Source organism: Pimephales promelas, chromosome 9 (genome assembly GCF_988280905.1).
Source record: "Pimephales promelas chromosome 9, fPimPro1.hap1.1, whole genome shotgun sequence".
Lineage (NCBI taxonomy): Eukaryota > Metazoa > Chordata > Actinopteri > Cypriniformes > Leuciscidae > Pimephales > Pimephales promelas.
The window spans coordinates 29908553-29922019 of NC_142777.1; the positions used below are offsets into that span (position 1 = coordinate 29908553).

Consider the following 13467-nt stretch of genomic DNA (forward strand, 5'->3'; position numbering starts at 1 on the left):
ATTAAATGTATTAAAATATTTTGAATAGGAAATAAATCCAGCCCTCTAGTCTAAAGGATTAAATGTCCATGAAGCAGGTTAAGGGCAAAAGTGTTAAAGACTACATATTAGTGGAGTTTGCTATTCGTATTAATAAATACATTTTTGTGGCAACAAAACACTTAAGGACATACTGTATATTAAGAGACTATCATATTTATCTAATGTATTAAAAAAAAAAAATCCCACAACTTTCCAAAAGAAATTAATAATTCAACCCCATCACAGCAGCATTTACCTTTTATGTATTTCCAGGATAAAGCACATTATAAACTGGACTTTAATTTGTGAACATTAAGTTGTACCCAACAATGAGCCATAATGCTGCAGTCTCTATACTATAGTTCCTTGTGTAGTACTCAGAGGCCTTCAGCATTTCATTTATAACATCTTACAGCAAGGACCAATTATCAGCAACTATAATAGCATTTCATTCTTTAAATATTAAAGCTTAATGTTAACATTTAATTGGCCTGAGTTAACCACCAACAATAAATTGTATTTTTACCTATGCATTTTAATAAGTACACACAGCAATGTTTTCTGCTTATTGTTAACACTAAGGCCCAAAGAATCAATAAAACACAATGTTGGTAAAGAAAGTGTTGTCTGTCAAAACCAGGTTATATATTACACAGCCCATGAGACCTCCTCAACTTCTACAAGTATGATAAACAAAAACAAGACAAAGCATAAAGGCCAGCAGGACTTTTATTAAGATGTAAAAGGGGAAGGTCACTTTAACAAGAGTAAAAAAAGGATAAAGTGCACTGCTGGAGTCTTTCATAAAAATAGAATACAAACACTGAAATATAAGAACAATGCTTGACTACCTAATGTACAAATATCTGGTTGTTTCAAGCATTAAAAAAAGGCTCAATCCTTCAGGACTGCTTATAAAAATGTACATGTCACTAAAATCTCACCATTCCCCAAAATCGAGGCCATGGCTTCAGTTATTGGAGATATGGAAATAAAGCATCAAAGGTGTGCACAATTCTCATGGAGGTATGGAACCAATGAACAAAGTTGATGGGGTGGTTAGTTCAGCATTAGTTTCTCAGGAGGCTCAATAAGAGAGACTTCATGGTACCTGGGAAGAAAGAATAAAAAAAAAAAATCTTTAAGCAATCTTCTAATACTTATGCTAACACACAGCCAAGTGCTCACAGTTAAGCAAACTTACTTTGAGCCCTTGTACTTCTCCCTAACAGCCTGCTGTGCGTGCTGAGCAGCATTGAGGTAGGTCTGATGTAGATCCTGAATGCACGGCATAAGATCCTCCAAAGTGTACCCGGTCATCTCAACAAGCTCCTTTGACTGAAATAGAAAGTTGAAGGGTATAAGTTATAATCTAGATTGGTCTAGTTTGACACTGAAAGAGTAACTACCCTGTGGCTAACTGCTAGTTGGTCACACTAATTTTTAAAACAGTCTAGTTTAAGATATTCATATTTTATGAATATTCAGAATTGTGCAACCTTACCCATGATCCACCTGCAAGCGTGTAGTTGGCCAAAATGAAAGCCGCAGCAGCCGTTTGAGATGGGAGGTACTTCAGGGAAGGTTCACAATCTATCAAACTCAGCTCACCAAGAAACTGGAGGGCAAACAAAAAGGTGTTAAATCTATTTTTGGTTATAATGGGCAGAGGCCACACAAGGAAATGGTCTCACCATTGATAAGCTCTCCACTTTGCTGCTCACAGGCTGGTGCAAGAAATACTGGGTGAGGAACTGATTGATTGTTGGAGCAGCAAGATCAAACGAGAGCACGGTCAACACCAGATGCTCCATTCTCAACACTTGTTTCTTTGTGTAAGTGTCGTCAGTGATGTAAACAAATTCTGACACCTCTGGAGGGTAGATCTCCTCAAACTTCCTACAGTCAAACAGGGAAAGGTGAGCGTGGAGAAGGGGGGTGGTGTGGAGTCGGAGGCTTTAAGGCAAAGATACTTACGAAGCCAAAAGCATAGCAGCTGTGCCCACCAGCTGTAGTTTCCCTCTCAGTACAGACATGGAAGACAGAAAGCGATCAATGTAGTTCACAGCCAGGTAGAGGGTCTCGTTCTGCAGCTTGTACTCTTCTCCCACCTCCACTAACCAGTCCACTAGGATGGCACGCATGCTGTTTGTGATGTCAGGTTGTTTCTTCATGTAACCCGCTTTTGGTTTTGACTTGACCTGGATGAAAGGAAGCACAAGCAAACACTTTAATGGATATCCTCTAAAGCATTCTCTTTAGAAAGTAATATCATATTCAATGAATCCACTTCCTCACCTCCATTTCCCGCAAGTGCGTGTGTATTTCTGCGGCATAATCTGAGACTTCATTGACATTTGTGGGCCTCTCCTCACCATCAATTACTGACATATCCATTGGAGAATCTTTATAAAGAAAAAAAAATTATTAAGTTATTTACAGGTTTCATATAGAGAACTACAAAACAGGCAAAGAATTAGAAACGCATCTTACCAAAACTAGCTTCCAACTGATTTGGCAGTTCGATGGTGGCGAGGGGCTGCCTTAGGCGGGTTACGGTGGGATTTAGAGTAAGTGGTGAGCAATCCATGGTTGCTTTTTGTGTAGACAGTTTCTTAGCGCAAGCACCATCAGGCTCATCTACATGAATCTGAAAAGCTGGTGGCTTGGTGGAGGGCTTCTCTCCAAAGCTCCTGCCATGTTCATCAGATTTGCATGCAGTTATTTGGGGACCAGAGACCTAAAAAAAAAAAAAAAAAAAAAAACTGGATTAGACGGCATGTAAAAAAAAAGAAGTAACCTTTAATATTATGAAGAGGGGTCAATCTGACCCATTTCAATTCGATGGAAATACTGGTTAACCCATGTTGTTTTTCTTAACTTTCAGGGTGATGTAGAGTTTTGTGAATGATCAAGAGCATGTACAGAATGTCTATTACGATTATAAACTAATTATTAAAGAGCAGCTGCACAGAGAACAGAAAACAATTGTTAGTTTCTGCCATCTTTTGAGAACACTTACATTTATGCATATGGCACAAGCTTTTGCCTGAAGAAACTTACAGCACTGAAGACATTAATTGCTTTATGCATATTTATTTCACTTGGAAATTACACCCATGATCTTAAGGTTGCAATGAAACACTAAGAAGAAAAGAAAAAAAAGACTTGAATACAAGTACAAGTATTATTCAAGACCATTTGTTTTTACCTTGTGATTTGTGTTAAACAATTAGGGTTATTTTGACCCCACAAAAAATAAAATAAAAATAGAACCTGAAATGGGTTGGGCATGCACCTGTTGAAATATTAACGAGTCTAATATTAAGTGTACCTAAACTAGTAATCCTGGAGAGATGTTAGGTAGAATGACAACCTCAATCACAAGCATATTTTGTGCACCAGATAAAATGTAGTCATAAGACTGTATATTATCAGAGGACGTGAAAAGGTCATTTTTGGTGAACGACCTAGTTTAATAAAGCAGCAGTGAGTGGGTTTGTAAAATGGCGGTCAGCGCACTGGGAGGGAATAAGCTACGGGCATTTAACACTGCATTTCATTTTAACCTCTGGCGCCATAAATGCCGTTTGACAAAAGGGAACACGGATTAGATTTATATTCGTGATTCAAAGGAACAAAACCTGCGAGTTGTATGCCTGATTAAACTAAAGCAACTTTCAGTCTATCATTATGCAGTTAGCAATACTTAATTTAAAGCAGAACACTGATTAAAGACTATCATGCATAAACGATACATCATGAAGCAGCCTGTAACGTTAAGTTATGAAGAGATCACACTTTATAGTCATGTGTCCTGCATGCTCGAACCTGTTTAGCGGCGCGCAGGACGGGCTGTCTGCGCTGATTGTTCTCCAGGGCGCCCAATACAGTCCTGTTGCCTGGTTTAGGGTTGACATTTTCTCGGTTTTCAGTCCGATTCTTTGCTGCGCCGCGTAGTCTTGAAAGCATGTTTTCCTGGTTGTGAATATCGGCTCCTGAATCATGAAGCGCGCTTCCTTGTGTTTGGCCGACAGATGACATCCTTCCAGCGGTAACGTTAACGTTAGATCAGCTCAAGACGCCCTGCACAAAAGATCGATTGTTGAAAACACTTAAAAGCAGATTCTGATGTTGTTTTAACACGTTTATATCAAACACACGCACGTGGACATCGAATAAACACAGACAATCACACTAACCAGGGGAACTGGCAGAAGTGATCTGTTGAAATCCGGACAAAAACAATGGTATAAACAGTTGCCAGCGGCGTCTTACAAAACCGAGATTCAAAAATAAATCATGCAACTATCCTACAGAAACCGCGCCATGCCGGTGTGTAAACGCCTGCAACACGCCTCGGCCAGCTCACAAAAGATACTTATATGAACTCAAACGGCGCCTTGTTGCTTTGCAGCTGCCTGGTTTGATATTGCTGCTGTCCTAGTTCAAGTAGCCCGCGACTATTGAAACGGTCCAATCAGAATGCAGCAAACACAAACGTCATTGATTATACGGGAACCCGTAAAGCTCAAACTGCGATTCCGCTTTTACTTAGCGAGCCGTTGAGAGTTGCTTTCATTGGCTCAAAGGAATTTTTAAACTGTTTGAGACGAATGTGACTAAAGATGAATAAGGGCACGTTAATACGTAATTTACAAGCTCAGAAATGACAATACGAGCATTGGGGCAATTCTTCAATTTGTGGAACTTCCGAATTATTTCATTACCAACACAATAAAAATCTCCACAACATCCATTATATCAGTAATCACTAAAAGCTATATATATATATATATATATATATATATATAGGTACATGTACTAAAAGTAGCTTTATTAAGGGCCATCATTACCAAATCAGCTAACGTTAGTATTTGAGAATTATTGCTTGTGTAAGACTTAGTTTTGTTTTTGTTTTTCAAATTATTTAATTACCATCAAACACAACAAAACTCTCCACATCATCCATTATATCAGAAATCACTAAAAGCTCAAATCTTAAAAAAATAATAATAATAATAATTACACACACACACACACACACACACACACACACATATATATATATATATATATATATATATCAAACATATGCCAAAGCCAAACCATACGGAATAGGAAAAAAAAAATACAGACATTTTTCACAAGTTTTTTATTTATTTCTGTAGAAATGCATCTAGACAATGGATTAGTATATAGTAAATAACTGTAGTCACACATAGTTTATCAATGTAATCATTACATTGTACATTTTAAATTTAAATCTGTATGGTACAATATGTATCCCTATAGTATAACATATGTTTACTATAAAAACTAAATTCACAAACACATTACTTAATAGTGATTGTATTTTACATTCCATTAAGCTTTACTGAAAAAATCCATCAATGAATCAAGTTCATAGTTGTTCAAAATTGCAAGCAGCTGTGAAACCTTTGTTTTGACATTCTGTCCCTTAAATTTGAACTTGTCAATGAAAAGATCGGTGATCATACCTGTGAAAACAAAACAAAATGGTTGGTTTACTTATAGATGTGTCATTATTTCATTTGCAAAGACCTCATTGGAATAAACAGGGTTAAAATACAGTCTCCGGTGCTCATCTGTGTTCACTTACCGTACAATCGTTCTAAGTGAGCAGGTTGTTTCTTATATTCTTCTAAGAGCTGGGCAGATTCATCCAGTATACTGCGATACTCTGGAATCAGAAAATCAGCATTCCCCTCATGCACCTGCAGCTCCTGCATACAATACATGCACACGCACACACTTAGTAGGCTTGTTTTTTAGCAGACTTTTTTGTTTGTCTTTTTAATGTTTTACCTTTAAAGCATCAATAAGCTGAACTTTTTTGGCCAAAATCAGCTGATACTCTAGCTTGGGATGAATCATTCGAAGAGTATGGCTCACAGAGTCTTCACTCACCTCTGAAACCAACATAACAAACACAGAAAGCACTTATCACTCATATTTGTTGCATGAATAATTAAGATCACTGTAGTCTGACAACATCCATCAGTCTGTGAACTCACCGTAGGATATATTCAGATTGATTTTTCGCTTAGTGGCCTCTTTGGACAAAACATCCTTCAGTATGGATATGGTAGAAATGTTGTCAGATTTGAAGTTTGCTTCACCTTTACTGGAATCCATTAAAATAAGGAAACAAAAACTATTATAATGATTAATCACAACACTTCCTCTAATAATGCAATCATCTAGTAGAATCTTTATCCAAATGTTATAGGCAAAAATCGATATATGTGAAATCAACAACAGCTATGTTTCCTTCCACTTATTTTGATGCGAATTTCTGCATAACAAAAAAATGCCAACATACACATACACATAAATAATGTATGTGCACTGCTTAATTAAGGTGGATAATATTTGGATAAAGGTGGAAAAAAAGCACATAAACTAAAATGGAAACACGTTTACCAGATAAATGATGTGACGCACAACAAAATGACTGCCTCAACAGAGGATGTGATTGGATAACTGGTCTAACCATTGGAACAATTTCATTGCACACCATCTCAAATGTTGTTTGGGTCATTCTGAAATGCCTGACTCAAAGCCTGTCATCAAAATGATTGTATTTGTCATCAAAATGATTGTATTTGTATTACAGATATCTGTACCAGTTTCCAAGAAGCGACAATCTTGTTCTCTAAAACACATGGGATGAAAAGTGTGTTTTATGCAATATTTCAAGTTCCAATGGAAAAATAGCTAATGACAAAACATAATCAGCCCTTTAACATATGCAAACATAGGTAGAATTTATTTATGGAAACATTTCATTAAGATGCATTTGGATATTAAACTGGTTGGCCTCACCAATAGGTGGCTTCTAGCTGTGTTCCCAAGAAAGTGTTCTGAAAGTAGAAAGTGATGCTGTCTCCTGCCGGAGTTTTCTCTGGGACCTCAGGCAAACAGAACACAACCCAGGAATGGATCTCAGCAAAACTGAACTGTCCTGTCAGTCTCAAGGTGTTCACAGGCCTAGCAATGAAGAGGGACAATCATGTTAATATCATTTGGCAGGATAAATGCATGAAATGCAAGTGTGTCTTCGCTCACCGCTCCTGGTCGATTGAGTGTGTCCTCTGGTGGAGGGAAAGTGGTTTGATCTGGTACTGTCGCACTTGGCAGGTTTTGGGCTGAAGCCTTGGCGTCACGTAAGCCTGAAGGGTGCCATACTGACCCTCAATAGACCTCACCTTAGAGAAAAATCAGGACAAATGCTCAAACGCAGCAATTTAAACAAAATACAATATATGTTATTATAATGGGAAACAATCCAAAACAAAAAAATTACAATGAAATAGAAACCTTCAGTTCCAGCCTTGTGGTATTTGCTTGGCACCTGTAGGTGGCGAGGAGGAAGTTCCCATTTGACTGTGGGGTTAGATGAACAAATAAAAACAGTTTGGCAAACACATGTGATGTGATCATTAAGTAAGCTTAATGATATGGCACATAGGATGGAACCCATTACCTCTGAATCACATTCGCTGAAACTGACCACTGCTGAATTCTTATCAACATCCAGCAGGTCAATAGGAACATCACTCTGACAGAGTACAAAACACATGTAAATGAATGCAAGGAAACTTCAGTCTCACAATGCTGAAATTACAACATATGTAAAAACGAATGCTGAATTAATAAGGATGAGAAGAGCTTTGGTTAAAATACATTTTTAATTAAAATGGGTATTTCTGACTGCTTATACAGAAATCCAGGCATGCTAAAATATACTATATAGCAATCAGGACCAATAGAATAACATTCTGTTCATATTTACATGCCATAGACTATCTTCTAATAAATCAATAAAGTGCACCTTTAAGCAAATACTAAAATACTAGCATGGGGTTATTATTTACTAAAAGAAATTAATACTATATATATATATATATATATATATATATGAAGAGTTCAGATGCAAAAGCCTCTAAATGCCATTTGAAATTTTCTTCTTTAATGATGATTTTTATCAAACTTGTATATTTAAGTTCAGTAATTTCACTTAAATAACAATTAATAGGTAATTATCATTGCCATTTAAGTGAAATCACTGAACTTAAATATACAAGCTTGATAAAAATGATCATTCTAGAAGAAAATTTCAAATGGCACTTAGAGGCTTTTGCATCTGAACTCTTCATATATATATATATATATATAGACCATTTCACAAGATGTAAACAACACTGGTCCAGAAGCACTTCCTGTTTCAGTTTTTTAACACTACATAAAGCTGGGATAAAATACAACCAACAGAACATTTAAAACTGAATCAAAACGTTAAACAAACATCTTTAAGATGTTTTCTTTACATGTGAAATAAAGAAAACAGTTACAAACTGAAACAGGAAGTGCTTCTGGACCAGTGTTGTTTACATCTTGTGAAATGGTCTATATATATGAATGATTAGCCACACAACCGGTTTTAACATTGATAACAATAAAAAATATTTCTTAAACACCAAATCAACATATTAGAATGATAGGATCATGTGACACTGGAGTAATGGCTGTTGAAAATCCAGCTTTGCCATCCCAGGAATAAATGACATTTTAAAACATATTAAAATCACAGGTGTTTTAGAATTATAATAATCTTTCACAATTTTACTGCTTTATGTATCTGATCAAATAAATGCAGCATTGGTGAACATAAGAGACTTAAAAAAAAACATGAACAATTCTTACCAACCCCAACACTAGTGCACACAACTGTAATCAGGACGAATCAGTGTATTTCTCTAACCTGTAGCAGCAGGTTGTCAATGGCGGTCTGCACCTCAAGTGTGAGGCTGTAGCTGGCATCATCCTGGCACAATGTGAACTTGTCATTGATGCTAAAGACTGGCACAGCAGACACAGCCGTGCTGGACTGAGAGCTCTGCTGGTATTTTTCTCTCCCCTGCAATACTTTCGCCTGCAACTGCTCCAACTCAGCCCTAAAACATGCACGAGCAAACTAGGCATGTCAAAAGGCATTTTTAGTTAGCAGATCTTTGCCGTTTTCTTAGTGAGAAACAGCTGGATGTGTAGTACCGGAGTGCAGAAACCTTGCCCTGGGTCTCCCGGCTCATCTTGATCTCATCCCCTGGGCCTGCTACCATCTGCTGAGGCTCTGTGGTGAGACCTGACACCCATCCTGGAAACCAGCCACATGACCACAAATTGCTTATGAGCTCTCAGATGATGTAAATTTTAAGAAAATGTTTTTTTTTGGACCTGGGATGCATGTAAAACTATTGTAGAAGACTTTCAAAACAAATTTAGGAAACTTTAAAGCTGTTAATGCTAATAATAGGGTCACTTCAAGCACTGACATCATCCACATAGTATTGTTGTCATAAAAGACATGGTAAAATGGTTTTTATCTAACTGCAAACCTGTGTAAGTTGTTGTAAGAACTTCATCATACATTTCCTTTCCGACGCAGCCACCCTGGATTGATGTGACGCTCTCAGACAAAACCTTGAAAACACAGAAAGACAAATTTAATTTAATTTAAGACAACATCTTTCTTGCTTTTCAGAAACAAAACAAGGGTTTTTCATGCATCTCATATGATTTATTTGACACTCACATTCTCAAATCGCAGTGCTGGTTCATTTGAACCATCCAAACTGTAGACCTCCATAGTCCCATCATCCCTTCCCACCAGGATGTCCTTTACACCATCGCCAGCAATGTCAAATGTATCGATGCAAAGCACACCTTGAAAAGACCAACACAGACTAATCTGAGTACAATTATATGATAATAAAACAGACATTATAGCTAAGCTCACCCAAAATGTTACAACATAAAGGTTTGGTAATGCACTGCAAATCGATAAATATGTCTCAAATAATAGTGCAGGTAAAGTAAATATTTCAATAAGCAATCCGTTTTCAACATTTTAATTTCCTACCTCCTTTTTTATTCTCATTATCCAGTTCCCAACCGGTAATGGGTCCAGATTTGGTTATTCGCACAAGACCCAGTTTCCCATCAGCTGTTCCATAAAGAACCTCTTCACCACCTTTTCCTATGGACCGAGATTTTATGCATTATCAAATTCTTAGAACAAACCAATACACGCTTTCACACTAAAATGAACGATCATATTTTTAGCACATACCTCCATCTCTGTTAAGGAGTTCTAGAACAGTTGGAGGTCCGGGCACTTCTACGTCATACTGAAGGTCAGATCCCTGATGGAACACAAAGTGTAAAATGACTGTTATGTATATTATTATGACCACAAGCGATTGCTGAATTATAACTGGGTAACAAAGAGCAGACAAAGGGTGGCAAATATGGACAGGACTGACTACCTGCAATACTCTAAGTACTCTGTCCTGGCAGGCCAGGATGGGTACAATGCGGCCCACGGTCTCCACAGGTAAACACAGGACGTCATTGATCTTGTCTCCTGAGAGGTAGTAGTCCTGATCCTTGCAGTCACAGTAATGGTTATAAATGTAACTGGCACACACAAAAAGATCTGCCCCTGAGACATGCCTGAGGAAAAAAGGGGCAAAACAAGAAGAGATGGATCCAAAAAGACACTGTCAAATCTGCTAATCATTAATATAGATATAGACGCAGTCGGAAAAACAAGAAGCAAGATCTCACATGGCATTGATGCTCTCTGTTAGGTTGGCCTCAAATGTAAGGAACTGTTTGCCCTTTTTAGTGTATCCCCTAACTTCAGACCCAGAGCTCACAAAGATCTTTTCCTGTGGGGTGCCCAATGCCCCTCCAAGCTCAAGTCTGGAGATCTTCTGTCCTGGGAGCGATTTGAACACAGGCTGACAAAAAAAAAAAAAAAAACCCAGACATTTATTCTTCCCTTGAAGAAGTTATTTTATGTGTTAACATCAATTTATATTTATTGGTAACACTTACTACAATAAGATTCCATTCCATTATGGTTCTATTTCAATTTTTTTGTGAATGTAATTTATTCCTGTGATGCATTTCTGAATTGTCAGCATCATTACTCCAGTATTCAGTGTCACATGAACCTTCAGAAATTATTCTACTATACTAAATTTGGTGTTCAAGAAACATTTATTATCAATTTTGAAAACGGTTGTGCTGCTTAATATTGTTGTGGAAACAATGTTTTTTTTTTCAGGATTCACCATTTTTATTTCATATTTGAATTAAAAATCTTTTACTGTCATTTTTGATAACTTTTAATGCATCTTTGCTGAAATTAAGTATTAATTTCTTTAAAAAGAAATCGTACTGACCCCAAACATTCGATCGCGATTGTACATTGAATCAGGAAACACTTCTGATACATACCACAGCCTCCCCTTTTTTCATTCCAAAACAGGTCACAACACCATCATGATCTGCAACAGCCACCTGAAATGAGAAAATGACAAACCAGAATGACAAAATACACCAACAACTTCGTTTGTAAAGCCGGGGGGAAATGTCACGCACATAGATAGGATAGGACTTGTTGCATGCTCTTCCACAAGTGGGGTCTAATCTCCAGCTTACCTAGTTCTATACTTTCAGTCAGTTTCTATTACAAGAATATTCCCTGTTGAATTTGATAACTGACAATGTAATTTAATGTAGGTAAAGTGGACTATGATTAATATGATCTGTGTTAAGAGGTATGGTAGTAACTATTTACTGAGAACAGATGATGCAGATGAGCTTGATTTACACTAAACCTGGAAAAGTATTTCAAAAGGGATGTAGATATACCTTCTGAGTTGCTTTTCGACCAACAGAAGGGAGGAGTTTCATGGTTTTTTGAGATGTCACTCCAACCTGAGAAAACAAAGACGGCATAACCATACATTTTCATTCTGATAATTAAACTAACAAAGCATATATCAACTTTGTCAATAATCCACTCAGCCACATGACTCACAAGTGTGCTTTCTATGTAAACCAATCAAAGACCAAATTCATATTTGCCATCACTGTAAATCACAGCAGATGTACAGTAGTGCTGTCCATCCTTGGAAAAATGACACCTGGAACCTTTATGCAAATATTACTAAAAAATTGTAAGCATATTTGGTAGTTGTGCTTGGGGTCAGTTTTTTAATTTGTGATGATAACGCAATGAAACATGTGCAGGCATAATGTTTGGTCAGGCTGAAACTAACAAAAACAAGAAAGACCAACTAAATATTAATAACTGATTATCTTAAAGTCAGTGTATGCTTTTCCTCCTGTAAGCTTTTTTTTTTTTTTTTTTTGCATTTTTTTTTCAAAAATAAAACCTGTGGCTTTTTTGTGTCAAATAACTGTCCACATATTTAAAATATACATATAAAATATTTTCCTCATGTTTTGATGTTTTGAACGAACTTGTAGGGTCATTAAAAATATACCCTTCGTACATTACTTTTGACCACTAACGTTACTAAACAAATGTGTGCATATAGGAATGTTTGAGGTCTTACCTGGAGATAATCAACGTGGTTTAAGTTTAATTCCATTTCGTTTGTTAGAATAATCAGTGCACAGATCCGATTGAATTATGACAGTTTAACTGTTGATCATTTACGATGTTCTATTGCAGTTCCCTGTAATTAATTCCCTAAGATGCATTGAAACAGAAATATATTTATTTCGTGCTTTTCCGACCGACATATAACACAGTGGTCCCGCTAGTAGTCACAACCGACTGGATTATCCTGCGGATTAGTTTGTTAGTGGCTGATTCTGCTGCAGATAAGACTGGCTAACGTTAGCTGTGCCAGTTTGTCCACTTTACAAGATGATTCATGTCGCGTTAATATATATAGCAACCCCCATCCCGTATATTTGTAGACATTTATCCGAAAATATGCTTTGATCCGCAGATTAAAAAAATAAATAAATTCGACTAAGTACACCAGCAAAACTGTTTTTGTTTGCAGCTAACACGTTTCTTCTGTAGCGCCGCCGCCATGTTTGCCAGCCACCCAAACTATCTCTGGTTACCATGGTAACAGCAACGAGATTTGTTCAAAACACTATTTTTTATTTATTTAATTAAAGTCAGAAGCATCTGAACACAATTTTATCTTAACATTATTTTCCCCTGATACCCTAAAAACCTGATAATAGAGTCTTGAAATGTGGATAAAGTTAGGCAGTGTTGGGGAAGCTACTCTGAAACTGTAGTTTGACAAGCTAAGCTACTCGTACGTTAAAGTAGTTAAACTACAGTCAAGCTACCCTTTTGGAAAAGTAGTTAGCTACACTACAAGCAACTATCAAAAAGTAGCTAGCTACATTGAAACTACTTTTACTTTTTGAACAAAATATTATAAATATTACCTATTATTATTATAAGATGTTATAAATTATATAATATAAATAACTGAATAAGTTTCTGATGAATGTTTTAATTCAAATATTTAGTGTTTAAAACAATGCAATACAATTATGATTTCATAGAGTATT

The 13467-nt window shown here is 36.6% G+C and overlaps 2 protein-coding genes across 2 annotated transcripts; both read right to left on the minus strand.

Annotated features, from left to right (window-relative positions):
• Positions 1 to 732: 732 nt before the first annotated feature.
• Positions 733 to 4455, minus strand: ccna2 (cyclin A2). Its single transcript, XM_039649232.2, has 9 exons — positions 4224 to 4455; positions 3853 to 4107; positions 2515 to 2761; positions 2320 to 2426; positions 1999 to 2222; positions 1716 to 1920; positions 1526 to 1639; positions 1226 to 1359; positions 733 to 1132 (listed from the first exon to the last, which is right to left on the minus strand). The coding sequence occupies exons 2-9, from the start codon at positions 4063 to 4065 to the stop codon at positions 1081 to 1083; spliced, it is 1296 nt and encodes a 431-aa protein (XP_039505166.2). The 5' UTR covers positions 4066 to 4107; positions 4224 to 4455; the 3' UTR covers positions 733 to 1080.
• Positions 4456 to 5161: 706 nt separating this feature from the next.
• bbs7 (Bardet-Biedl syndrome 7) lies at positions 5162 to 12990 on the minus strand. Its single transcript, XM_039649258.2, has 19 exons — positions 12480 to 12990; positions 11770 to 11835; positions 11353 to 11415; positions 10675 to 10850; positions 10374 to 10560; positions 10178 to 10250; positions 9968 to 10084; positions 9641 to 9771; positions 9444 to 9528; positions 9100 to 9202; positions 8810 to 9002; positions 7532 to 7606; positions 7366 to 7431; positions 7114 to 7253; positions 6871 to 7035; positions 6060 to 6169; positions 5851 to 5954; positions 5645 to 5768; positions 5162 to 5522 (listed from the first exon to the last, which is right to left on the minus strand). Exons 1-19 carry the CDS (start codon positions 12513 to 12515, stop codon positions 5389 to 5391), a joined length of 2148 nt encoding a protein of 715 aa, XP_039505192.2. The 5' UTR covers positions 12516 to 12990; the 3' UTR covers positions 5162 to 5388.
• Between the last annotated feature and the right edge of the window lie 477 nt (positions 12991 to 13467).

Coding starts and splice junctions, on each gene's coding strand:
- ccna2 (XM_039649232.2), bottom strand. CDS start 4,065: ATGTCATCTGTCGGCCAAACACAAGGAAGCGCGCTTCATGATTCAGGA. Junction 2,427..2,514: donor TCAGTTGGAAGCTAGTTTTG/GTAAGATGCGTT, acceptor TTCTTTATAAAG/ATTCTCCAATGGATATGTCA. Junction 1,640..1,715: donor AAGTGGAGAGCTTATCAATG/GTGAGACCATTT, acceptor TTTGCCCTCCAG/TTTCTTGGTGAGCTGAGTTT.
- bbs7 (XM_039649258.2), bottom strand. CDS start 12,515: ATGGAATTAAACTTAAACCACGTTGATTATCTCCAG. Junction 5,955..6,059: donor CAATCTGAATATATCCTACG/GTGAGTTCACAG, acceptor TGTTGGTTTCAG/AGGTGAGTGAAGACTCTGTG. Junction 5,523..5,644: donor TCACTTAGAACGATTGTACG/GTAAGTGAACAC, acceptor TTGTTTTCACAG/GTATGATCACCGATCTTTTC.